The sequence below is a fragment of the Aspergillus nidulans genome, chromosome VII (genome assembly GCF_000011425.1).
Source record: "Aspergillus nidulans FGSC A4 chromosome VII".
NCBI classification, from domain to species: domain Eukaryota; kingdom Fungi; phylum Ascomycota; class Eurotiomycetes; order Eurotiales; family Aspergillaceae; genus Aspergillus; species Aspergillus nidulans.
This window is the reverse complement of record NC_066263.1, coordinates 161,263-186,671: the sequence shown is the minus strand read 5'-3', so window position 1 is coordinate 186,671 and position 25,409 is coordinate 161,263. Positions and strand designations below refer to the sequence as shown.

The 25,409-nt window shown below is 51.6% G+C and overlaps 8 protein-coding genes across 8 annotated transcripts, besides 1 other annotated feature; 2 read left to right on the top strand and 6 right to left on the bottom strand.

Moving 5' to 3' along the window:
• Positions 1 to 25,409: part of a sequence feature (contig 1.168 1..229305(-1)) that runs on past both edges of the window.
• Positions 284 to 1,348, top strand: ANIA_08998 (intradiol ring-cleavage dioxygenase; the record flags this gene model as incomplete). The annotated part of the gene is made up of 3 exons (XM_677175.1): positions 284 to 531; positions 613 to 1,057; positions 1,148 to 1,348. 3 exons carry the CDS (start codon positions 284 to 286, stop codon positions 1,346 to 1,348), a joined length of 894 nt encoding a protein of 297 aa, XP_682267.1.
• Positions 2,310 to 5,739, bottom strand: ANIA_08999 (uncharacterized protein; the record flags this gene model as incomplete). Its single annotated transcript, XM_677176.2, has 10 exons — positions 2,310 to 2,771; positions 3,072 to 3,144; positions 3,206 to 3,272; positions 3,473 to 3,553; positions 3,616 to 3,894; positions 3,971 to 4,057; positions 4,102 to 4,115; positions 4,168 to 4,442; positions 4,484 to 4,692; positions 4,749 to 5,739. 10 exons carry the CDS (start codon positions 5,737 to 5,739, stop codon positions 2,625 to 2,627), a joined length of 2,223 nt encoding a protein of 740 aa, XP_682268.1. The 3' UTR covers positions 2,310 to 2,624.
• Positions 6,901 to 7,150, bottom strand: ANIA_11639 (uncharacterized protein; the record flags this gene model as incomplete). The annotated part of the gene is made up of 2 exons (XM_050612702.1): positions 6,901 to 7,007; positions 7,108 to 7,150. The coding sequence occupies 2 exons, from the start codon at positions 7,148 to 7,150 to the stop codon at positions 6,901 to 6,903; spliced, it is 150 nt and encodes a 49-aa protein (XP_050468591.1).
• Positions 8,814 to 10,522, bottom strand: ANIA_09000 (uncharacterized protein; the record flags this gene model as incomplete). The annotated part of the gene is made up of 4 exons (XM_677177.1): positions 8,814 to 9,597; positions 9,647 to 9,877; positions 9,913 to 10,203; positions 10,329 to 10,522. 4 exons carry the CDS (start codon positions 10,520 to 10,522, stop codon positions 8,814 to 8,816), a joined length of 1,500 nt encoding a protein of 499 aa, XP_682269.1.
• ANIA_09001 (WXG100 family type VII secretion target) lies at positions 11,197 to 12,692 on the bottom strand. The gene is made up of 3 exons (XM_677178.2): positions 12,392 to 12,692; positions 12,230 to 12,333; positions 11,197 to 12,170 (listed from the first exon to the last, which is right to left on the bottom strand). Exons 1-3 carry the CDS (start codon positions 12,599 to 12,601, stop codon positions 11,405 to 11,407), a joined length of 1,080 nt encoding a protein of 359 aa, XP_682270.1. The 5' UTR covers positions 12,602 to 12,692; the 3' UTR covers positions 11,197 to 11,404.
• Positions 16,731 to 18,058, top strand: ANIA_09002 (uncharacterized protein). The gene is made up of 5 exons (XM_677179.2): positions 16,731 to 16,837; positions 16,898 to 17,017; positions 17,082 to 17,591; positions 17,662 to 17,816; positions 17,907 to 18,058. Exons 1-5 carry the CDS (start codon positions 16,770 to 16,772, stop codon positions 17,942 to 17,944), a joined length of 891 nt encoding a protein of 296 aa, XP_682271.1. The 5' UTR covers positions 16,731 to 16,769; the 3' UTR covers positions 17,945 to 18,058.
• ANIA_09003 (uncharacterized protein) lies at positions 18,068 to 22,272 on the bottom strand (the record flags this gene model as incomplete). The annotated part of the gene is made up of 2 exons (XM_677180.1): positions 18,068 to 18,125; positions 18,167 to 22,272. 2 exons carry the CDS (start codon positions 22,270 to 22,272, stop codon positions 18,068 to 18,070), a joined length of 4,164 nt encoding a protein of 1,387 aa, XP_682272.1.
• On the bottom strand, positions 23,009 to 24,952 carry ANIA_09004 (LLM class flavin-dependent oxidoreductase; the record flags this gene model as incomplete). Its single annotated transcript, XM_677181.1, has 7 exons — positions 23,009 to 23,227; positions 23,369 to 24,103; positions 24,156 to 24,215; positions 24,292 to 24,304; positions 24,363 to 24,573; positions 24,679 to 24,819; positions 24,883 to 24,952. 7 exons carry the CDS (start codon positions 24,950 to 24,952, stop codon positions 23,009 to 23,011), a joined length of 1,449 nt encoding a protein of 482 aa, XP_682273.1.

Here is a 25,409-nt window from a genome sequence, read left to right as displayed (position 1 = left end):
GGACTGCTGCGAACTCTCCTCTATATCGGGAAGGGAACGTCATGCATTGTCCTCTCTAACAGTCATACGATCGGCGGGCTCTCCAGCTAGAACCGAGGTAATAAGGTTTATTGATGAGGGGTATGGGTGCCCGAAATCCAGTATGTTGCATTTGCAGGCATTCTATACCCGTCTATTTAAGATACAAGGTTACTTGAACACTTCCCCATAGACTGATTCTCTCAATTCTCCCTTTTATTCCTAGTTTACCGCCGTAAAAACAAACCTCCTTAAGATCAGCAGAATGACTCCGCACCGCTTCGATCCCAAATTCACAGACAATGTCGTCAACGCTATGGGCAAGGATGTCGACCCGCGGTTTCGACAACTCATGGCCTCGCTAATCCGGCATGTACACGATTTCGCCCGCGAGAACGAACTCACCGTTGACGAGTGGATGGCTGGGGTACAACTTATGAACTGGGCCGGCCAGATGAGCACCGCAAAGCGGAACGAGGGACAGATGGTTTGCGATGTAATCGGACTTGAGTCGTACGTCAAATCTATCTCCCCTCCCTTACCGGGACTTCTGTACAAGCCTGTAGGGACAAGCGTTGATTGAAACATGGATAGCCTCGTCGACGAGATAACCTTCAAACTAGCTGACGAAGCCACCGACGCACCAACGGCGACCGCAATTTTAGGGCCCTTCTTTCGCGCTGACACCCCCTTCCGCTCAAACGGCGAAAGCATCGTCAAGACAGCACCGAAAGAGAAAGACGGTAAAGGCGAGATAGCCTACATGGCTGGCCAAGTGATGGACTTAGTCACCAAAAAGCCGCTGGTTGGCGCGGTGGTGGAGGTGTGGCAGGCTTCTACGAATGGACTGTATGAGCAGCAGGATCCCGAGCAGGAGGAGTTTAACCTGCGCGGGAAATTCAGGACTGATGAAAATGGGAGGTACTCGTTCTATTGTCTGCGGCCGACGCCGTATCCTGCGCCGGATGATGGGCCCGCAGGGATGCTGTTGAAGTTGATGGATAGGCATGTGTTCCGACCGGCGCATATTCATATCATTGTATGTTCTACCGTCTCCTCAGGTTTGTGCCTAAGGGCGCTCAGGATATCGTGGCTTTGCGTGTTATGTATACTAATGTTTTTGCTGCAGGCAACACACGACGGGTACAGGCCTCTCACGACGCAGATATTCGACCGACAGGACCCGTATCTGACGAGCGACGCGGTATTTGCCGTGAAGGAATCGTTGATTGTCGATTTCATTGAGCGCAAGGGTGACCCACAAGCTGGGCTTGAGCTGAACTTTGATGTCAAATTAGTGCCTGATGGGATGAAGTCAAACGGCGCTTGACTGGGTTGTGTGCTTACTTCATTGTATATATTCTTGGTCTACTATCGTCTATAATACATGAAATTGAGTCATTGCGCGGCTTCTGTGTATTTTAGTACTACTTATGGCTTTATTGTTGGAGATGTGATGGCAGATGCTAAATCTTAGCCCTAACTGTGACACGGTCGACCCTATGCTGCTCTACCGTCAGAGAAATCGGCTAAGTTGGTATTGCATAGCTTACTATAGAGCATCTGCCTAAACAGCAAGTTCTGCTATTCACCCTCTCCCCTCCTTTTCATATCCTTTCTTCGTCGGTTCCTCCGGCAATTTCTGAATTACTTGCCACCCTCCCAAACCTTGCTCAGTCCCTTCCTCCGCTCAACAACGGACATCAGAGTGCTCCATAGGTATTATAACCTTTTCAGAGTGTATGCCTGTAGCCACGTTTACCTCTATCACCTTCAAAAGATTGATTCCATTCTTGCTCCTCCAAAACAGGCACCGCCCGCCAACGCCCTCTGAATGTCAATATAGATCAGCAACGCTGCGTCCACACGCATACCTGATATAAGCCTTCCATAAAATCTTGCTCCAAAACCTGAGTTCTCCTTTTATTCATTCTCTTTGGAAACAGAAGAATCAATCGCATTCAAAACATCCCGCAACGCAGGGCCCGTGGCGAAATGTACATGATTCTTTCCCATGCACTTCAAACCCCCAGACTTCAGAACCAATGGCCACGTAGAATGGTACGTCCCATGGACGATGGACGATGGACGACGGTCCAGGGTATTTCATTGGGATTTCCAGCTTGTGTCTCTCTAGCAGGCCTGATACTGCCTCGACGATTCTGATGTTGTGGCATTGTGTTGCGCGGATGAGATAGTGTACGAGTGTTTGGTCAGTCCTGAAAGCTATCAGGTCTGCATTGTTACTGTTCCTGATCCAGTTGCTGCCATGGGCTTATGTTGGGCGGATTCTGGTTTCTCAATCTTTGTTGGTAATGTATCAGTCTGTTCAGAGGGAAGATGGTATAGCAGCGCAAACTGCTTCTTATCTGACATCTTGACAGTACTTATGATTCTGGGGAATGTGGCCCTGAGTGATTTCAGTTTTTTGCCATGCGAGCTGGAAACATCTTGTCAGTTGGCATGTCCAATTATACCTTCTATTCCCTCCGCTCCTAACTCATGATGTTTTGACTTGAGTAAGGTCCAGATATACTACATCCGTGACATTCGCATTCCCCTGCGAATTGATATTGAGACCCTCGCGGCGTGTTGTAGGAGTAAGCTTAGTGCTTTGGAGACTGTGACTTCGCGGCTGGGTAGTTTGTGGTCTTATCCCCTTCCTCTCTTTCATCCACCTTCTTTTCCTTTTTCCATTGGTGGATTCGGGTTTGACATGCTGGGTGGTTGTGGCGGGAGTAGTATGTGAAGGGCTTGTGCGGGGTTAAAAATATTTTTGAGAACTTGTCGCGGAAAGTGGAAGAGGTGAGGGGAGAAGAAGAGTGAGTTTAAGTTGAGTTTACTCTTCAAAGTTCTCGAGGTCACGACGGCAAGGGTAGGTGGAGATGCAGGAGCTTGGGTGGTGAGTCAGTGGCGATTCATTCTGCGGACGATTGTTTTGGTCAAGCTAGCAGGGTCACGATAGGTACCTGCTCGCCGTGGGTACGCCTGCCGAGGAATAACTTGGATTCCTTGTCTTCTTCCCTGCTGGTTAGGATATTGCTGACACTCACCGTTCTCTTGATCTCGCGATTCCTGGCTTCTAGACGCATGTCGTCATTGCGATTCATGCGTCCGGGGAAATTCCTGAGTTGATGGGTTGCTTTGCCCTAGTATAAATCGTTGATCAAGCAGCAGCGGGACTGACTCAGGTGATAGGGGCTTCTCTGACTGTTGCCACAACCGATTCATAACCTCTTGCCACTGTGCAGATGCTGGGGGAGGTCAGGGTCTAGGAGGAGCTATAGTACGAGTGTATCCCTGAAAATATTGATAAACTTGATTTCCTTGCAGCCTATCCACAAGCTCAGATCAGCACATTTAGGCCGGGTACAATCAGAAACAGTTTCCGAGCAGCAGGACTAGTGCCATTGATCCTGCCAGTGCTTTCAAAGCCTAGCATTCAGGCTCGTACCCCTACACCCCCTGGGGTAGTCCTGGGGGTACTTTACAACAGAGTTGATGAATGTCTGTTGTTTCTCGTGCGAGCGAGCCACTATACGGCGAAATAATTATCTCTCCAAAAGATGCACCAATGGCAGGCGGATGGCCACTTACTTTGCGTCCACAGGTGCTGCGTCGGGGCGTCACTAAATACCCATCCTCCAACAGCGATATTCACGCGCAGACCAGGGTTGGAGAACTTGAGGAACAAGACGCAGTCGGCGATATTGCCATATTCGTCGATCAACGTGTAGTCGTCGCCAAGGTTTACAAACGCCAGATTTATGTGAGTAAATGGCTCGATGATGAGACTCTCGGGCTCGATCACGTTGCAACCCTTGTAGTAGTTGAACAGCTCATAGTACCCAATGCGCCGCTTGAAGGACATGGCGCCTGTATTTGCGGAGCACGACGGACGGCTATATCTTCGTCGGCATTCAGCTCCCAGGAGGAGATGATATCAACCTACTCTGGCTGGCCACGTCCAACGCCGTTGGAGTTCTTTTGACAGCCATCGCCGCAAAAATCCGAGGTGACACCTCAGTATCGGAACTCGCTGTCTGGCTGTTAGCATAGCTTCTGGGTCTGTGTATGTCTCACTGGGGGCACAGAGCCTACCTACAACAGATATTTATCTAGCAGTCGGATTGCCCCGGAAGTGCGTACTGCCCGTACTCTGCCGTTGCGTTGCAGTCGCTTATGCGGCCAGTATCACAGTGTTCCGGCGTAAAGCCGCTTGAGTAGTCCTTACTGCAGCAGCCCTGGTACATGGGACGGAATCTGAGCACGTTCCGCCGGGCTCTCCAACTCCCTGCGCCACGGCGCATAGGAATAGGAATGGGAGCAGGGAGATGAGTGCTAGAATCCTGGCACCCAGGCCCGCGGCTCTGAGCGGATGCACGGGTTTCATCGCTGCGCTCGACAAAGAGCAAACATGCATTCTACATCCTCTCAGCGTACCCTAACCATGGCAGTTTCCTACTTCGCCGTGCGCCTTGAAACGAGCGAATAAAGAAGGAGTGAAGCAACAAAGATTCCCTGGTTGTCGGAGAACAGACGAAATTGAGGAACGGGATTGCACTCCGCTGATGCTGGCGAAAATCAGAGGCCAGATGCACTGAAACGCCCCGGCTTGACTGGCACAGCAGGTGGATCCGCCAACTCTCTCCCTCTCTTCCTTGCGCTGCAGAGCTGCTCATGGATATCAACATAGTGAAACAGACAGCTAAGCAGATACGCAGACCGACCCCGGTCTGTTCTCGCATGAACATCCGCCCCAGCCTCAAGCAGAACCCGCACCGCATGCTCATTCCCAGCAACAACAGCCAAATGCAGCGGCGTGGCAGACCGAAAGGTCTGGTTCGGGTCCGCGCCGGCCACAAGCATCGCCTGCAGAAGCTCCGCGTATTCCCCCTTTTGCCGCGGCTTCCACCACTCTTCCACCTCCCTTTGGCGAGCCACAGAATCAATGCTCGCAATGCTGTGATCAAGTACTATCTCAGCAGCATCGGCCGCATGCGGCCCGCCGGCGACCATCAGCGTTGGGTTGAACAAGCCCCAGCCCTCGACGGGATCGTTCAGCGGCGCCCCCGCGTCAACGAGAATCCGCGCAGCCGCGATATTTCCATTAAGAAGCGCGATGTCGAGCGCCGACAGGCCTCGCTTGCTGGCGCCGACATCCGCTCCGTGCGCCACGAGGAGTCGAAGTATCTCCAGGGCCCCGCTTGCAGCCGCGACATGGACGGGGCAACCGATGTCGTAGTTGTTCGTCTGCTTTGCGCCCTTATCGAGAAGAATCCGGACGATGCGTCCGTCGCCGCGTATGACGGCGTAGTGGAGTGCCGTTATGCCGCTGTAGTCCCAGTCATTAACGTCGGCTCCATGACTCAGGAGCAGGTTCACGAGTTCCTTGTTCTCTTGCTGGGCGGCAAGGATTAGCGGTGTTGTATTAAAATCGCGTGCCCCTGGGCCCATTTTCGCCGATGGGGTGGCGCCGCCACAGAGGAGGTGCTGCGCTGCCCTTACGCATCCTTTCTCTGCGGCGACGTGGAGGAGCGTTCGGCCGTGTTGGTCGTATGTATTCGTCTGGCCGTGGCTGGTCAAGAGATCCGGGTGAAATAGCCCGATCTCGGTGAAGAGGACTTTATCATCGAACGATAAGCAATTGAAAATGAGCCACTGAAGCTCGGGAATGAGGGTGGCGAGTGCGCTGGGTTTTGGTTGGATTTGCTTGGCCATGTTTGGGTCACTCCATGGACCAGCCAGCAGTAAAAAGAGCTCGCAAGTGGGCGTACGAAGAGCAGCAACAGGATTTAAATGAGGGCGCAAGATGTGGCTGTGCCTGGAGTTCCTCGATGGCACTAACTTGGTGGAGGATACGAGTCCCTCAAAGCACCCGCCAATCAGACTGGGGCCAGCAAGCGATCCTTGGTTTCTTTATGGTTTCGATGCACACAGTTTCTAGGTCTGCAGGTACAAGATAGGGAGGCAATAGGTATTGACCATTCCGGGTCACCATTGTTTGCTACTCCGGCTCTGTCTCCAATCAACGTTCATGTACCTCAACACTGGGTCCATTCTTTGTCGACACTAAGCTGTGAAATATGGAGGGCGTTGCTTACTTTGACAGTCCTTCATCCAAGTCCTGCTTTGTTTTATGTTTATGTTTGTCTTCATTCATTCCTTCCCAGCGTGATTGTCTGCAAGAGTGTAATTCTTTGTTCGGAAACGTAGAGCCTTGCTGCTGTTTGTGCCCAGTGACAAATCCAATTTGATACAACAAGGTAACCGGCTTTGTGATCGGCTAGATGTCCTTTGATCCTTATGGCTCACAGACGCATCATTGTCACAACAGGGTGCTCCTTATGTAGAAATAATCGCTACACCTCCCGAGCGCCGCCGTCCCACTAGAACTTCGATTCCTGAACTTGGCCGTGGAATGCTCCCCCCAAGAAGCACACGAGGATATCTATAGCTACTCCTATGGGTATTTAGACTTATACTATCTTTGTCACTACAAACCTACCTAAACCCTTCTAGAGTATTATCGTAGTATAGTTAAACCCAGTGAAGCCCCTACTTGTAATAAGGTAGTAGGTATTAAAAGGAATAGTAAATTAACCTACAGACATCTTCTGTAATGCTGGTGCCGGGTTATAGGGGGTAAGTATAGCAGGTGAAATATAGTACTAGTAGAGAAGCTGCCAAGAAGATGGTTATTTGTTTAGAGTAATTAATATCTCCATCCTTAACTCTTGGGCAGACAAGACTCTTATATTCTCCAGTTGTGAACAGCACGCTGGTACCCTTTATTAGTAGCTAGGGCACTTTCCCTAAAACTGACAATATTCTCTTTGCTTAGCAGTCTCTGTTAATACTTGTCTGTAAATTTACAAACTTCTAAAGCAGTTCAAGCTTCTTGCATGTCAAATCCTCTTTGCACAGGGCTATCAGGTCACGTGAGTGATAGGGTAGGGAAAATGTAGACAAGATAAAGGTAAAAGGATCTATAATACGGTTCAAAAGTACAGATAAAAGTAAAAAAGCCTTTGTTATCGATATTAAGCCTGGAGGGATCATAGTAGTGGCCTGAATTTTAGTTCTCACCCTTCTCGCTCCCCACTCTGTCAAATGGGTGATATTCTGGCATTGTTATCAGGGTATCTCACCTGCACTCACCCTAGGCTTAATGTCTCTCACCCCTAAAAGCAGCAACACACTCAGGGCTGGTTGCTCGTTCATCCGCGTTGAACGTGTGGCTTAAGTACGGCTGAGATGACGGGAAGCCCTGTTTTCCACACCCTATGGTCGTATGTGTTGGATTCATATATTAACAGTTTTATTACTACATTCTTATTGCAAATACTTTTCCTTTCGTGCAAGAAGGACTCTCCAAAATTGCGAATACTCCCACTGAAATTTTCCTTCTGATTCAACCCTTTTAAACCAAGTGTCTGTGTTGGGAGCGTCCCGAATGACTGGACTTTTTACAAGCGCCCAATCCGCCTCCACGGACGACAATGGAGACACCGTATTGAATCTCCAGGCTCAGACCAGCACTATCCTAGAGATACAGCTCTTTCCGTTCATCTTGGCGTGTAGGAGGGGCACCTGCCTGCATAACAAAACCAGAGCGATCTTTAAATGAACGCCGCCTCAACACACAATGTATATTTTTGGCAGCTGCTATTGGAGAAAGACCCGCATAGCCTCAATGTCACTGACGACCAAGTGGCAAATGCTCTCTGGTTCGCGGTATTCACAAATAATGTCGAGGGGCTCGTTCTGCTCCTCCAACAGCCCTCTGTCGGATCAACTGCGGCCTCCGCGTGGACCCGGAGACTCTCTTGGTTTATGCCGTGCATGGTGGATCTGGAGATTAAGATGTTGTATCGCCCCTCCTAAAGCACTCAACCACCGACCTGGATTGTGTGGATGAAGAAGGAAGGAATCACTCCGGCTCGCCATCCGTGGATATCGAGCGGACCTTGCCCGCAAAATACTGAAGCGACGGGGCTTTCAAATAAATATCACAAAGGATGGTAACAGTTTCACTGCCTTGCACGATGCAGCTTTGTTGGGTGAGCCTGCCATTGTCCAGATGCTACTCAAGCACGATGGGATCGAGATCAACGCCAGCGATTCCGGTGGCTAGACAGCACTCTTCTACTCGAGGGACCCTGATACCTACTGAGACGCTTCTGGCTCTTTTGGAAGTGGAGGTGCACCATATTTATCACGACGGTCCAACGGCTCTTTGTGTACAGCAGAGGCTAATATATTGGGGTGTGCACGTATGCTTCTACAGTATGGGGCGCGAAAGACTTGAAAATTCGTCTGGCTACACGCCAATATCCAGAGCCGCTATAGTCATAAACGGCGATATGGTGGAGTTACTGGAGGGGGCATTTAGTCTGCAGTAGCCTCAGGGAATTTTCTTCTAGTCTCGCGATCACTTTCCATTAAGTTACAACTCAGTGGAAATGGCACTATCTGTTCTCTGGCTCCAAAACGGGCAAAAGTGTCTTAATCTCCAATACTTTAGTTGGGCTGATAGGTTCTAGTTATCCGGTCGTCTATGTGCGAAGCGACTACACCGTAGCCAATACACCCGCTTGCTTGAAAATACTGAATTTAACGTTGTGGTATTATGCGGACCTAAGAAAGAATTTGTCGCATAGCACGTTAAAATATGTCATTTCCTCATGAAGTCCTTAAAGAGAATTATCAAAATACATGGCCTCTGCCCGAAACGCAACGCGGAGCCAGTTCTCTTGTCCTGTTTGCTACGCTCGCCCCGAAAGACTAGACAACTAAAGGATATACCGAAACCCTCTCGGCGCATCTAGTTGCTCGTCCTCCACGACCTCGTTCTCCTTTTCTTCCAGACCCTTGTTCATCCTCACATGCACAACCCTAATCACAAACGCCATAAGCGCCACCAAGAGCGCCACACTAGCAGTTGCACTCCCACCGGGTATATATCTTGGCCCTGACGAAGACGGCCACATATAGCTCCCATAAATACTCGCTGTGTTCCCGATCATGTTCGCCGTCGCAATAGCCGCCGAGCGCTTGACCAGGGGACGGGGGAACGAATTCGCGACCCAGGCGATGATGATCTGGTACGCGGACACTGCGCCCATGGGCATCAGGAACATGCCGAAGAACCGGGCGCCGAGGTTGGTCGTTGCTGTGCAGATGATACACCCGATGATGCTGACAGCCATAAGACAGATGATGTGGATACTGCGGTCGTTGGTCTTGCCGCTTGTCCAGGTCACAACTAGCGAAACAAGGAAAGTAGCGATCCAGACGGGCGCCGTAATCAGCAGCGTCACGATGTTGCTGTAGTTCAGGGTCTGGACGATCGTGGGGAAGAAGTATTGGAAGGTCTGCGAGAGGAGGGAGGCGTGTTGGAGCAGGATGAATAGGTAGATACGCTTGTCAGCGAACACGGCGATCAGGGCTTCCTTGATGGTCGAAGCGCCCGTATCGTCCGCCTCGCCCGCGTCGTTGATCAGACGCCACTGCGCATAGGCTTTTTCCTCATCATCGAGCCAGGACGTTGTGGCGGGATAGTTGGGGAGGAGGATTCTGTACTGTCAGTCCAGCGTTTGGGAGACACGGTAGAGGGCCGACATACGGGATGAGCAGCGACAAGGCCACGGTGATGGATCCCTCGATGATGAAAAGCCACCGCCAGCCAGAAATCCCATGCGACATGTGCAAGTTTCCCAGGACGCCTGCCCCGATAAGTCCACCAAATGCGTTCGCGAGCGAACTTCCGGCGTAGAACCACGCAATCCGATAGCTCAGTTCCTGCCTGGTGTACCAGCTCGACCTGCGATCATCAGCCCCCTGACCGTGCGCCAGACTTCGCCAATGTAAAGAGGCGGTATCGAAACATACATCAACATGACCGCGCCTGGAAAAAAGGGAGCCTCCACAAACCCCAGGAAGAACCGCGCAACCACTAAGCCTGCAAACGACTGCGTGGCCGCCTGGCATGCAGAGATCACGCCCCAGATTCCCATCGCAATGCCGAGGAACAGTGAAGGTCGCACGCGTGTGAGGAGCAGATTCGAGGGCAACTGCATGAGGAGGTATCCGACAAAGAGAATGCTCGTCGCCAGGTTGAAATCAGTCCCCGACATGCCGAGGTCTTCCTCTAGGGTGCCGAGTCGGGCCTGCGAGAGGTTACTGCAGTTTCCAGTCAGCGTTTGGCCTAAATAAACCAGCACGTCGTGAATAGGCCGGTTCGACCGGAACGACCCAGTCAGACCGGCGTAGACCCAGTTCGACCAGGAAAGGGCTTGGGGGCGTACTTGCGATCCAAAAAGTTAAGCAGATACATGACGACCAGCAGCGGCAGGAGATGCAAATCGACCTTGCGCATCAACCGGCGCGTCATCTGTCTATGCCATTCTTCTCCCTTGGCCGCGTAGGCTTGATAGAGCTCGTCGTGCTCGAATTGCACTTTCTGCTGGCTGACGCCGGTCTTGCCCTCGACTTCAGCCATGGTAATCAACGTAAGAGATGCGAGTGCAGTGACAGCAAGAATGACGAAGTGGAAGCGAATCTGCGGGGACGCTTTGCTTTATAAGCGAGACTTGTTCTGCTGCTAGCTGTCTCCTAGGGCGGATCGTCTGACCGTCGGCGTCTCCAAGGCCGGCAATGACTCGCTTCGGAGCATGTCCGACATGGAAATTCTGGGGATACAGGCGGGGGAAGCGGAGGGCTCGGGGGAATGTCCACCGAGTGGGTACGATAGTGGAATGCTCTGTCGGGTCAGGGAAATTGAGAAAATGAGATATATAGAGATATCTCAGGGTCCTCGGTGAGGCTTTGTTGCCGCCAGCACACACTTCTGCCATACCACCCCCGACTCGGCCTTTCAACCCAAAAAACGGCCAACATGAACCGGCACCGAGAGGGGAAGCAGCCAATCACTGCAAGGAATTCAGTACCGAAGCCGAAGCGGAGAATCCGCAGAGTCCAGGCCGAGTCTGAAGCCCCCGGGCTCCACTCGACTTCGTCTGACGCGCCGATTCTGGATAGACTCACAACCTGTGAATGGAAATTAGCGACTTAGAAGAAAAAAAAGAAAAAAGAAGGAAGGAGAGAGAGAAAGAAAGAAGAAAGAATCATTATCCTGATTTAAGTTACTTTGATAGTCCTACTCTAGCACGCTCTTTAGATTTTAAGTTTCACCTTTGCGCCGAAAGGGCCTATCTATACAGTTAGACTCGTTTGAGAATAATGACCCCATAGGTACGCTCTTAACATTAGCCAATAATACTTAATCACATAAGAGGCCTAGGCCATAACAATCCCTGTCAATTCTCAGTTGCCGCTCTCCTCACTGCCTGAAGGGAGCAGTGGTCTCCAAAGATTCAAACACCTAGGGCCGGTGCGAATCCTCAGTCTCCACGGTTCCTTCATGCGCCGTCTTAATGTTGGCAACGAACGTAACTCCAGCAGTAGGATCCTCGGGGACCACTGGCACATGCTGGTCCGCAGTCCCAAGGGTCTGATCAACTCCGGTTGCATCAGCGCTGATATTTTCATCAATGCCCGTTCCATCGGAGCCCAAAGTTTGGTCAACTCCTGCAGAGCCAGTAGCCTGCTCGAGGGTGACGCCCTCAGCACCAGAGCCGGTGGCTTGCTGGGGGTTTACGCCCTCAGCGCCGGAACCGGTAGCTTGCCCAGGAGTGACGTTCTCAGCACCAGAGCCAGTAGCCTGCTCGAGGGTGACTCCCTCAGCACCAGAGCCGGTGGCTTGCTGGGGGTTTAAGCCCTCAGCACCAGAACCGGTGGCCTGCTCGGGGGTGACGTTCTCAGCACCAGAGCCAGTGGCTTGCTCAGGAGTAACACTCCCAGTCGATGGTGCAGCAGTGGGGACAGGACTCATGGCGTCGGCGTCGTCGACGCCGTCAACTTCAGCCATATCAGCAACAGCATCTTTGGCAGTCTGCAAACCGGACACGGGGGCGATCGAATCATCAACTTTGTTCATCAAGCCGGCCTCGTTCATCAAACCAGCCTCCCCCATCAAGCCAGCCTCCTTCATCAAGCCAGCCTCGGCCATAACCGCAGCGTTGTCTCGAGCACGAAGTTGATCACGCTTGCTGAAGAAGGTTCCAATGGCAGAGCTCTCGGCATCCTCGCTGTGAATTGTTTAGCTCCGTATAGTCAAGTTGAAGGGCATTCGAGGGGAAGAACATACTACGCGGATGCAGTGGCGTCAATAGTCGATGCGATATCAGCTGAAACCCGCTGAATGTCATAAACTGAGGCACTAAGCTTTGCCAGAAGCTGGCCGAAAGATTCCTGCGTAACATCATATCAGCATCGCGAACGTACTGGGGTGAGTAATCGTGAGACGCACCCGCCCAGAGCCCGAGTAGCTTCCAGTTAAGACATCAAATTGCGCGGACACCTGGCTGAATTGGCTGTAAGTGCTATCGGCGAAAGATTGGACATCTTGGGCGAACTGTTCAAGTTGTCCATAGTCGACAGAAATCTGGGGAGCCGCCAGGGGTGCGGAGGCCACAAGGGCCGCGAACAGAGGAGCAGGGAGGACTTTGAGGAGCTGCATATTGTGACAGCTACTTCTTTTGGTGGTAGACGAGCCTGTTGTGAACACGAGCTGAGACGGGACCAGCTGGCCTTGAACTTATACCCAGGAAATGATGAGGGTATCCGCCCCTAAGCCCCCTACCCGACAGCTTGAATGGGTTGCTTATTTTTGGTATCTGCGCGCCCCCAGTTCTCCGTTTGGCTTCGCCTCGTATCGACGATCTTGGCTGCAGCAAGCCCTACGCTAGGGTCCAGACCACATCACTGAGTGGCCGCGACCTCGTATCCCCCTGGGGCGGCGGCACGGTTGAGGGTACCTGAGCGCCACTAATTAAGCTATTGTCCAATCCCAGAGCGTACTCTGCAGCCATTAATTATCGGCGGTAGAAAGAGACCTTCGTTGATACATGCGCCATCGCTCCTTGCATTGTCTGTGGTTCAGGGACAGGATCAGGAAATCCACCCCGTCCGAAGTCTAGCGCCAGGATGCGAAGATGCAACAGTTCACCTGGTCTAAGCCTCCTCCAGGCTCGAGACTCGAGCCGTGTGTGGATTCATCAACACTGCCGGGGAGAGCCCGACTCATGCTAGGGTACAAATATCATTTCTCGTTCGTTGCGTAGAAAACGCCCAACCACTTTAGAGTACATTAAGCTCGTTCCTTGTGTGCATAAGGGTCCTATGTCGCAACGCTCGCCTGATTGAGCTAATGATCGTCCTGAGTACAGCTCAGCCACAAAAGTCGTGACTATTCACACTGTCTTTCCCTCAGGTCTACATCTCCAGTCGTCTAGACATAGAATGACCAGTGATGCAGCATCTACTCATGAACGACGTCGCGAATAAAGAGTACCTTCTACCGCAGAGTGTCGAGTATACTGGAGAAGGAAATTGTGGCACACTGCCTCCTGCCCATGGCTCAGGCAGAGAACGACTTAGTAGTTTATGGCAATCGTTCGATTTCTGGATGGGATTGTTGTTCGACAAGCCGGGCGCTTCGAATCTTGCTATTGGCCCGGTCTAATACGTGGCCCTGGTATGCAAGGCAACCTAACTATAGACAACGCAGCGCTACGGAGTAGTCGCAGAAGTACAACGCAAAGGGTCCAAGATCAGCGTACACAGCCGCCTGAGCGCACGCTGGCCGGATACCCGTCGAGTCACCAGTGGGATTCTTGCTTAACGAAGACCGGCTGGTAGTATCATATTGTGAACAGACAGACGGTATGTCATTCCTTCTCAGCTCCTATTTAGGTCAGTTTGAAGTGGACTGTCAACGTTGGTACCGGTGAATGTCCGTCATGTGACAGGTTTGCTAGATAGGTTTATTAAAGATCTCAATCTTCTACTTATGATCTCTCTAGATATCACTTCTATCGTTTCAAATACGGACATTATTAGACGGAGATATCAGTAATGCATGGGCGATTATATATGATAACAACCTCAGGGGTGTAATCGAACGAAACTCAGGATATAGGCTCGGGCATAACCTCGACTGCTGTAAAGGGCGCTAGATGCATCTGCAGACACTGATAAACTATCTCCGTGCCTTTTTTTCTTTGAGTGGTTAGACCTATAATAGCGCGTAGAAGATCTGCCCGTGACATGGGTGCCTGTCAAAAAAACGCATTCAAGACAAGTTCGAGTATGCTTTCGGCCACTGTTGACCTGGGTTGGATCTACAAACTGCGGCTTCCTGTCTGCAATAATTCAGAAAATGTAAATAGTTGTCTTTCTCGAGGTCGAGGTACTGTAGGTAACAAAAGGATGCACCTACTTCAGTAGTTATTGTTTCTGAGGCCCTTCTATCTTTTTCTTGTATGTCTCTGCTAGTTCATTCAACCTATCCGCAGATTCCTCTGAGAGGAAAAAGGTGATAAAGATGACAAGCGTCCTATCCAGCAGAGAAGAGGGCTCGAGGGGGCGCAGTTTCGCTAAACACATTATCCGTTGTTTGTTTATGTTCGACGGATGATCTGGTGCAAACTTGCTCCAAAACTGCCGGATGATGTATGCTTGGGCGGGGTATCCAAGACACGGGGCCACTCTGATGGCTCATTTAAATGCAGGAGAGACATTGAGGCCAGCGAGGATTCTGGGCGTGCCGCATCTAGCAGGTCTGTGGAGGAGAGCAACCACCTGACGCAGCTGTGGCTTATAAGGCACCAAACGTCTGCTAAGAACGCAGCGATTACAGCCTACGGTACTAGTCAACTTGCCAAGAAGCATTCAAAGAATGCTCAGTCGTCTTGAGAGCCTGCGGATGTAAATCCCAAGCTACCAACAGATTCATCGTATAATCCAGGGACGATTTCAGGCTAACAGATGCCCTTGGGCTTAGAACAGCCATTCGAGGTTCTGCCCCTCCGACTGCTGATCTATTCAACGAGCAGCTGAACGAGGTAAATGTTAGTTCATGCCCACTAGCATCCGGACTTTCGGGGCTCGCAATATCCCTTTCCGCTTGCAAAACGCTTTCGAATGTTATCCTGGGCCAGGGTTCAGCTCAGCCTACACTTACGCCTCTGGGTATCCCGACGACTTCATCCTTGTTCTTGCGTAGTGCTACTACTTCACCTTAGTCTACTCTGGCCTCTCTGAAGACGAGAAAGCCAGACTTCAGGCTGCTCTCGAGGTCAAGGGCTACGAGAGGGAATTCTCAATGAATCAACGCTAGAAATAGGGCGACAAGTTGAGGCTCAGGGTCTCTTGCGATTATTCTGTACGTCAAGGTGGGATTTTATCTGTATATGAGCAGTCAGAATATCAAGAGACTTTCCTATAATGACTGGAGTTCTCTTGTAATGTTTTAAGAAAAAAATCATATGTGAATGCCTTGACCTACGTAGCGTTATCCAAGTACCACAGGTTGTACGTCAGGGAAGGATGACCATTACGTCTCGTCTCATCTATATATCTGTTAATAGCCTGATGCTGTAACTTGCTCGTTTAGCTACTCCGTTTTCTCGATCTGGTGTATTTCTGAGCCCTTGACAACATGAGAGAGCATACTACGGAGGTGTTAAATAATGAGGTGAATTGTATTTTAGAACAAACACGGTATAACCCTGTAGTACATGATCTCAATGAAAATTGCACTAACCATGCATGCCAGCTCAACTATACAACATAAATTTGTAGTAGTGTTGCAATCAAAACTGCCCTTTTCGTACCGTCCACTAACTAGGTTTAAACCTGTTCTAAGTCGAAAGCTCCTCAAGAACTCCTCTGAAGTTCTCATCCCCTCATATAGGTTGTAAATTAGCTAGTCAATGCCGGTAGCTGGCGCTTTGCAGTGCCACGCAGTTAGAGTCAACAAACTACAGGCTGCATGTAAGAGAGGTAAAAAAGACTATATTCCAAGCGCCCTTAGCTCCTGCTAAGTACTGACAGGCAATTACGATCAGAGACGCAATAATTATTATCCTAGGCCTATCTTGATGGTTTCAAAGGGAACACCGATTCTGTATCTCATCTTAGATATAACTAGGACAACTCAGCCATTCATTCTGTTGATAAGAGACATTGAATTGAACTAGGATTTGCTCTCTTTGGTTATTGTTTGGGACACCAAACCCCTACAGTACCTACCTATATATATGGTACGGAGAGGTGAGGCTTAGAATATTAAGGAGGCGCCTGCCATGTTTCTCACTTTATATTCTAAATGCCAAGACGCGTTCCACTACCCTTTCAGAATGTAATATTTAGGGTTATACTGGTTGAAAGTCACTAGTAATACGCGTGCTTGTGTTAGAATAGCTTTATGTTGTCCAGGTACAGTAGGGTTGATTGAGCTACGTGAAGGCTATCTAAATCTAGAGGTAGCTCCAACATAGTCTCTTAGTGCCTTCCATGGGATACTTAACCCTGTAGTCCATTAAGTAAGGCACAACATACCATAGTAAGGTCTAGACCGTGTGAAACATGATGTTATCACAGGCAAGCTCAAACCCTACGCCATGATGAGATCAGCCTCCCCACTTATTTATCAGGTATCTCGATTCCGTTGTCAACGAAACCGATGCACACAATTGGACAGGTTATTTTCTGCAGAGTATGACTGCATCGTGATGCGATCTCAATTCTTGATGTATATCCGCCATTTTCCCGCTAGAGATCAAATTCAGATTATCATCACCACCCACCCATAGCCGTGCTCTCTTTAACCACAAACTACCACAATGTCGCGCATGGCAAAAGACAATACCTTCCAGGCCCCTGAGAGTGCCCAGACACAAAATACACCGGGGTAACCATATACTCTACCGCCTATAGACCTGAGACTGCCAGAGACTGATTGATCATCCAGCCTGGAAAGCAAAATGCAACCCGCCAGCGAAGCAACCAAGCTCGAGACTTCCGACGGAATTAAAGATTACAAGGGCTCCGGTAAGCTGCAGGGCAAGAAGGCACTCATTACCGGCGGAGAGTACGTTCTCTGTACCTGTTCTGTTTCGCGGTTCTATTGCTAACAAGTCTACGGCGCTGTACAGCTCCGGCATTGGCCGCTCCGTCGCAGCCCTGTACGCCAAAGAAGGCGCTGACATAACAATCGTCTACCTCCCTGTTGAAGAAGAAGACGCGCAAGAGACAAAAAGACTCGTTGAGGCCGAAGGACGCCAATGCCTGCTGCTGAGCGGGGACCTCCGCGACCGGGGGTTCTGCAAGCAGGCCGTCGATTCGCACGTACAGAAATATGGACACATCAACATCCTAGTTAACAATGCCTCGCAGCAATTCAGCTGTCCCGACCTGGCGCAGATAAACCTCGACACCGTCACTGATGTCTTTCAGACAAATATCATCCAGATGTTTGCGATGACGAAGTTTTCCCTCCCGCATATGAGCAAAGGAGATAGTATCATCAATAATACTTCGGTCACAGCGTTCAGAGGGACAGGTAGCATGGTGGATTATGCATCGACCAAGGGGGCGATTGTAGGTTTCACGCGGTCTGCTGCTCTCCAACTTATTCCCAAGGGAATTAGGGTCAACGCGGTTGCGTATGTTTTCACCCTCAAAAACACTCTTGCAAATCTCGCCTGTCTGGTGTTGGTACTGACGGTGATGTAGTCCTGGCTCAACTTATACGCCTATCCAAGTCGATACGCGCGATGCAGAGCAGATGCAGGGGTGGGCGAGTTCGAAGCCGCTGGGCCGGCCAGGGCAGCCAAGCGAGGTGGCGACCAGCTTTGTCTTTTTGGCCAGTTCGGATGCGTCCCTGTTCTGTGAGTTTTCACCTTTCAGTTTATTTCTTTTTTGGTCCTTTCCTTGGGCTAGAGTTGGATAGAGTGGTCAGCTTCTAACAATATACACAGACGGACAGATCCTGCATCCGTATCCGCTGGGTGAGTGAGTTTATTGTTCAGGGAGGAAGGAATAGCACAATACCAATCCTGTATAATATCTCTCAGATGGAATTGACAATAACTCGGGACACTATAACTACATTACTTGTACGAAGAGTATGACTCGCTATTCAATCGAACCGACGCCCATCATGCATTATCGTCATCACGATCGCACCAACGCCGTCGCTGTAACCAAGATTAGGACTAGCAGGATAGTATACAGGTACCGTCCATGCGCGGAGCCAAGCAATAAGGTAGAATAGCCAGGCTTAGTCTTGTTAACATTAGAGGCCGGTACGAGGGTAGTAGAGTCCAGCCCATCAAGGGCCATCCCCTTATCCGGCAAAACGCTGTCTTCTTCCTTCTTTGGCTTCTCAATGTCATCGGTCTTAACCTTTGTAGTTCCATCCTCAGATTTGTCCTCCGGCATACCGCTCGTGGCAGTTTTCTCCGCACGCTCATCAGTTTTCGGCCTGGGCCCATCAGCGCCAACCTGCGGCATCGGCGCAAGCTGCACCAGCAGGTTTGCCAGCTCGTCATACCCGTACTCTTTCGCGATCATATATGGCGTTTTGCCGCTCGGGTCCTTACTCCAGACATCAGCTCCCGCCTGAACGAGGCGGCGGAGCGCGGTCTCCGAGCCGAACTGTGCCGCCCATCTTAGGAAGTTTTCCAGATCCACCTTCCCAGCAGCCTTCTCGATATTTTCACCTTCGTCTGTTCCTCCGCCTGTGAACGTAGGTGGGGGCGGCAATTTGGCCCCATTCTCAATAAGCAGAATCCCAAGCCTCGGTCCTGCCATCCAGAGAGGTGGCCATCCCCACTGATCTTCGATATCGGGATCTGCGCCGGCCTCTAAGAGGAGTCGTGCCTTGTCCCACAAACCGTCGATAACGGCAAGAGAGAGCGGCGTCCGCCCGTAACGGTTACGAAGGTTGATGTCTGCGCCATAGTCAATCAGGAGCTTCACGATGGAGGCATCGCTGTCGGAAACGGCCCAGTGTAGCGCTGCTTGGCCCATATCCGGCTCAACCTGATTGATATCCTCGGGTGAGGACTCCGGCAGACGCTCTTTCAGTTCAGTGAATTGTTTGGAGACCACAAGAGACCAGAGCGGGAGGGTTCCATGAATGGAGAGGCCCGTGTCGGCGCGTTTGATGCCGTAGTCTTCGCTGTCGACTGTTGTACCGCTGGGGGTTCGTTGAAGTTTGTAGTTTTGCCCTTCTGCCTTCATCCGCTGCCTCGCAGCGCGAAGCATTTCCAGAATAGCAGGATGGTGCGACTCGTGCGCGACGAGGATCGGCGTGCGCCCGTGGATATCTTTAATGGTCGGATCACCACCAGCCTCAAGGAGCACATCGACCGTTTCAAGATCCCCCATGCGCGCGATGTCGTGTAATGTCGTTTTGCCGTGTACATCTTGCATATTCACGTCGAGGGTCGGATCATGCTTAAGCAAGATCCGCAATATGTCAGCTCGCCGGTTTACAGCCGCTGAATGTAAGAGGCCGCGGTCAAACACGTCCTTGTGATGGACGTTTGCGCCTCTGTCTACCAGTAGCTGTACGATGGATGTACGCCCATCATCAATGGCCCGCATGATCGCCGTGCCGTTGCTTCCTTCTTGCAGCACCTCTGTGTCGGCTCCTGCGTCAAGAAGGGCTTCGACCAGATCATAGTAACCATTTTCCGCCGCTACAGTTAGCGCAGTCGAGCCGCTGCTGTCGGCGTAGTTTATCTTTATCTCCTGATTCGCAAGAAGGAGCCTGGCGGCTCCTGTTCCTCCATGTCGCGCGGCGAGGATCAGGGCTGTCGCACCCTCTGGGCTGGCGTAGTTCACGTCAATTTTGGGTTTGGTTAGCAACATAGACACATAGTCGTCAAACCCATAGGCGGAAGCTAGCATAAGCGGCGTGTAGTGTGACCAGCGCGCGGCGGGCATATTGACGTCAATATCCTTATGATCTAGCAGAAATCTGACGACGTCAGGCAAGTTATGATAGATGGCCCAGTGAAGGGGGGACCGGCCGCCGTTGTCGGGCATATTCACCGATGCGCCTGCATTGGTGAGAGTGATCAATATGTCCAACAAATCTCGTTGAACGGCGAGTGCAAGAGGCGTGACGCCATTGATATCGCGCATATTCGGGTCGTAGCCCTGGGAGAGGAGGTCTTTCACCAGGATATCGAGATCAAAGTGTGTTGCTAGGTGAAGGGCAGAGCCGTTCTTCGACGACCAGCTGTTGGACTGTTGCTGATCCTCTAGATACCATAATGCTTGGGCAATGGTGGCTAAGCAGCCTGCATCTGTGATAAGGGCCAGTGCTCGAGCAGAGAGGTGGTCGTCGGCCGCTACGCGGAGATGCTTCCCCCAGTTAATGGACGCGTATCTGAGGAAGGGATATTTGCTCAGGCGGCTCTCAAAGTCGATGTCCTCGGACGGACCAGAGCAGGCGCCGGAGCGGAAGACGTCGAACTGCAGGTAGGTCAGGCAGGAGGATGCGATTGTCACATTCCCTGCCGGGAACCACCGATCACGGTGCTGTCTGAAGTAGTTCTCTGCTGAGTAGTGAACGAGCCGTAGACAGTCCGACTCGTCGAGTTGTACCAGGCCTGCACACTTGGTGGCTAGAGTCCTGGCGCGGATGATGTTGTCGTCGTCTATGTCCGCATCGCCATCGCTGACTGCGAGCGCATGCTCAATTGCTTTCTCCTGGAGAGGCTGCTCGGCGAAGACCACCCAGCTCAGAAAGCGCATGACCGTTTCCCTCGTTGACGCTTTCAGCTCAGTGATCCGGAGCATGGCGTCTTCGTACGTCCCATCGAGCTCCTGCGGCAGCGTCTTGAGAGCCGCCATGAGTTGCTTTATACTGAGCGTCGACTCAAGCGTGTCCATGTTGAACTTGGCCAATAGAAACATTCCCTCATTGTTCTTCACGACTGTGTCTAGGATTGCGTCCATCAACCCTTCCTTGATCTCCAAGAATTGCTGCAAAGTTTCGGAAGCGCTCGTTCGCCAGTGCACGTACGTTGTCAGGTCCTCCTCCACGGCGGCAATAGGAATCGTGCGAGCGTTAAACTCGAGGTGGTACGTATGTCCCTTATACCCGCAGCGCGTACCGGCTTTATAGCAACTCTGGCAGAGGTCGTAATCCTCACAATCCGCGCAGTGGTACTGCACAGCGAGACCCTCAGCGTTACAACCATCGCAGATTATGCTGCCTCCCAGCGATGGCCAATGCCGGAAATGGCGTACAATATTCGGCACTGGACGCGAAGTCACCATCAGATTCACCGTGTAAGGCGAGCCGTTCGGGGCGAGGCTCATGAGCAACGGCAGTTGCTCCTTCTCCGATCTCAGCTCGTCCAGTCCATCGAGGATGATGAAGACTTTTGTGAACCGGCTGTAGAGGAGTTCAAGTGTCGACTGTAGCTGTGCACGTGAGGATCTTGTTCCTTCCTTGCTGTGCTTGGTGAACAGCTCCATCATATCGCTTGTGCCAACATCGTATCGCTGGACGAACTGCTTAATAACACTCGCTAAAAGATTGTCTATATCCTGCGACAGCGGATCGTCCCATTTGCAGTAGAGCATGACGACGGCAGCGCCCTTGAGCCCGCCCTCATCGCGCACCCTCAGCGCCTCGAGCTCGTTGTACACGATCGACGAGAGGAAGGTCTTGCCAGCGCCAGGAATCCCCGGACAAAATATTCTCGTATTGCTGCCCTCGCGCCACTCGCGGAAATCATCGCGCTCCAGAAACCACTTGCAAGTGCCTTTATGATGCTCGTTCCAGATCATGCTCTGCTTGGTGATGAAATTCAGCGGCGAGATCCATTCGATCAGCTCTTTCAACCTCGACTCATCAATAACCTTCTTGATACCCTGCCCATCGCGGTAGATATCTTGCGAGAGCGCATGCGTCGACTGATTGATTCCATCCTGCAACGTCGACTTGAGGCGATGGATCCGGTCAATCATCTTCTCGGCGTCCTTTTGCGTAAACGGCCACGCGAGGGTCTGCGCGATTTTCCCATGCGTACTGCGGGATTTGATCGTGTGCTCCAGATCCTCGAGCTGGATCTTGATCTCCTTGATGATCCCATCAGGGTCAAAGAGCGGGCGGAGCGAGTCCGGGATTTTGTCGTCTTTGATCGCATCGGAGGAGAGCTGTTCGAGGAGCGAGGTGATCGACATCCAGAGATATGTCACCTCACGACACAGATTCAGCCGGTCCTTTCCACCTGATCGGACAGTGCCTAAGTAGCCGATTATCTGGTAGGCGAGCGTTGCGAGCCCAGCGACGCTGGCGGTGATGCTCAACGGGTCCATGCCGGGCCATCACCTGTGGAAATAAAACTGGCGGACCAAAATTCGAGAGAAAAAAAAATGGGAGCATATCAAACAGCGGCAGGGGCAGTCACTTTTATTTATGATTTAATTTATTATAAATAGAGGCTGGGCTGTGTGACTGCAGAAAACCCCCAACTTTGCTGCCGCAAGCTAGTCAGAGGGGCTAAAAAGCAGATCAGCGAATCCCACCATCTGTGCAGACACTGACGGCAAGCCCCGTGCATACACTGAAATGACAGGAATTGAGAATAGCAGAAATGGCCGGAGCTGAGCTTGCACAAGCCAATCACTGCTGTAGTTGCGGCTGAGATGGCTGCAGCCAGCTCGTGTATGGGTCTAGCCCCCACGAGTATCTCCAGCCAATTGAAGGCCCTAAAAACGTGACGAATGCATTCAGACTGCTGACTTGCAATGACTTATTTTGATCTGATCTAATTTCTTCAAGTGTGCTTATTGCCGCTCATGCCGGGGAATACTGCTCTAGTACTAGAGTAGTACTTATCTATAATCTGAGACTCACAAGCCTACAGCCGGCTACACAGCCTCACGGTTGTCATAAGCATAATACAAGCTTATATTATGGCCCTTCTGCCTCCACCAGGCAAACAGCTGCATAGGGCACGCCCCATTCCCCGTCTCTGTAAGCAGTCATCCGCAGATCTTCATGCCCCTTCCAGAACCCATGATACCAAGCGGTTGCTCCAGCCTCGCCAGTTTATTCCGGGATCTGATGGCCCTCCACACCGGCATGCCACCGATACTTTGCTGCCGGATGATCTGCCGGAGGGCCACTTTGCCCGGGCTTGCCGTAGAGATTCTCGCGGTACGTGGCCCTAGGTGCCGCGTAGTCCTCGTGGAAGAGCCCGCGACGGCGCAGCTCGGGGATCAGCAGGTCGATGATGTCTTTGAACGAGCCGGGTTTGATTGCGTAGGCCTGTAACATTCGCATCAGCGCGAGCGGCCTCGATAGGTTGTAAAAAGGAAAGGAAAGAAGAGGACAGTATAGGAAAAAAGTAAAAAAAAAAAAGAACTGGAAAGAGAAAAAAAAATAAAGAGAAAGATATGGATAACTTACCAGATTAAATCCATCAACGTCTGCCTCGCGCACCCATCTCTCCATCTCGTCGGCCACTTGCTCGGGCGTCCCGACAGGCGTGGAGCCGAGTCCGCCGACGGTGATGTGCTCACCGACGGTCTTCTTCGTCCATTTTGGAACTTCGGGTGTCGCTTTCGACCAGCCTTCGACGGCAGACCGGATTGCATTGCTCGGCACAGATCGCAGTTCCTCGTCGTCGCCGTAAACGTCGAGGTTGATCCCCGTCCACCCGCCGAATAGTGCTAGCGCACCATCAATGGAACCCAGACTGCGGTAGTATGCAAACTTCTCCTTCGCTTCCTCCTCTGTCTTTCCCAGAACCGGGCAGAGTAGGGCCAGGAATTTTATCGAGGACGGATCGCGTCCGTATTGCGACTTCGCAAGCTCTCTGATCTCGGCGACATTCTTTGCGACGACGCTCGGGCTGTGTCCTGCGACGAAGATCGCTTCCGCGTGCTGCGCCGCGAAGGTCTTGCCTGCCTTTGAGGTTCCCGCTTGCAGGATCACGGGTGTACGTTGTGGAGAAGGCTGGCAGAGATGAGGACCGGGGACGTTAAAATACTTGCCGACGTGGTTGATTTCCCGTACGCGCGAGGGCTCTGTGTATACGCGGCGCTGCTTGTCGAGGATGACGGCGTCGGACCGCCAGGATGATTCCCACAGCTTGTAGGCGACTTTAATGTATTCTTCTGCAATGGCGTAGCGGTCATCGTGCTGGCATTTCTCAGAACTGGTGTTTTCTGGTATTGAGACGAAGAAGACATACCTGCGGCTGCTCTGCGTGACCGAGGTTTCGTGCTGCTGAGTCAAGATAGCCGGTGACAATCTATCTAGTCAGTATGGGCCTTATCTTCCCCAGCAGGGTTGCTGAATATGTAAGTAGGTAGATCGATAGCACTTACATTCCATCCGATCCTGCAGTACACGATCAGCATCAGCACGCTCCCACATCCAGGTTCAAGGGAGAACATACCGCCCCTTGGTCAAATGGTCCACCGTTGACAACCGCCTCGCCAGATGATACGGCTGCTCGTACGTCGTCGTCACTGTTACCCCAAATCCGATATTCTTTGTCGCGGCCGCCATGGCCGGCACGACTGCCAACGGCTCATTCACGGGCCACTGCGCCCCGGATGTGATGGCCGGTTCGAGATTGCGAGGCCCTTTGTAGACGTCGTAACCGCCTGTTTGCCGCCACAATGATTAGCTTATTATTCATTTTTTCAATGGTGAAAGGGGATTGGACGAGTGGTGAGTAAGTGGTGGGCGTGGTGCATCAGGTGAGCTACCGAGAACATCAGCAATAAAGATGCCGTGGAACTTCGCGGACTCAAGCAGCTGCGCGAGCTCGATCCAGTGGTCGATATCATTAAAGCGATGGGATTCGTCTTCGGGGTGTACCCAGAGACCTGGCGATTGGTGGCCACTGCCTGTAAGCCGTTAGCATGGAATTGGCCCATTCTGGCGAGGAAGGCAAAGTAGGGAGACAATACACATCTCAACAAAGGCATTGAGAATGAGCGACTTGCGCGGTCGGTCCGGCTGTTGCTGCTGTGTAGACATATTGCGTTGTGTGGTAGATAGGCCTGCTTGGTGCCTTTCTCAATTGAATCTATATACTTATTGTATAGTATCAACAACAATCCCGCATCGCTCGCGACTCCGCGGCGACGCCTGCTACTTATAGGACCCCTCCCCCACCTTTCTTGGAAACGCAATCGCATGCGCTCATAGCTTTCGTACCCCGCGGGCATGCGGCGCCGGTATTTGTACTTGTATAGCATCAAAGTGGGCCGGGATGGCGTGATGGACGAGATGGTGCACTGCACTGCAACTCGGCCGAGCGCACCTGGCAGCTGGTCTCAACTAATTAGGTGGCCTCAAAAGTAAGGATTCTGCTCAGATTTAGAATAGAGGACGGACAAATTGCGATCTGAACAGAGCAGCCGAGGTGATCTACGCCAGCTCCATGGGTTGCGATCACGCACTGGGCATACAAAATCACTCTATCATGGGAACC

What these genes read in the sequence shown, in the direction of transcription:
- ANIA_09001 (XM_677178.2), bottom strand. Translation starts at nt 12,601, where the DNA reads ATGCAGCTCCTCAAAGTCCTCCCTGCTCCTCTGTTCGCGGCCCTTGTG. An exon ending in GCTACTCGGGCTCTGGGCGG is followed by an intron (nt 12,334 to 12,391) that starts GTGCGTCTCACG and finishes GATGTTACGCAG; the next exon opens with GAATCTTTCGGCCAGCTTCT. An exon ending in GACGCCACTGCATCCGCGTA is followed by an intron (nt 12,171 to 12,229) that starts GTATGTTCTTCC and finishes AACAATTCACAG; the next exon opens with CGAGGATGCCGAGAGCTCTG.
- ANIA_09002 (XM_677179.2), top strand. Translation starts at nt 16,770, where the DNA reads ATGTCGCGCATGGCAAAAGACAATACCTTCCAGGCCCCTGAGAGTGCC. An exon ending in CAGACACAAAATACACCGGG is followed by an intron (nt 16,838 to 16,897) that starts GTAACCATATAC and finishes TTGATCATCCAG; the next exon opens with CCTGGAAAGCAAAATGCAAC. An exon ending in GCACTCATTACCGGCGGAGA is followed by an intron (nt 17,018 to 17,081) that starts GTACGTTCTCTG and finishes GGCGCTGTACAG; the next exon opens with CTCCGGCATTGGCCGCTCCG.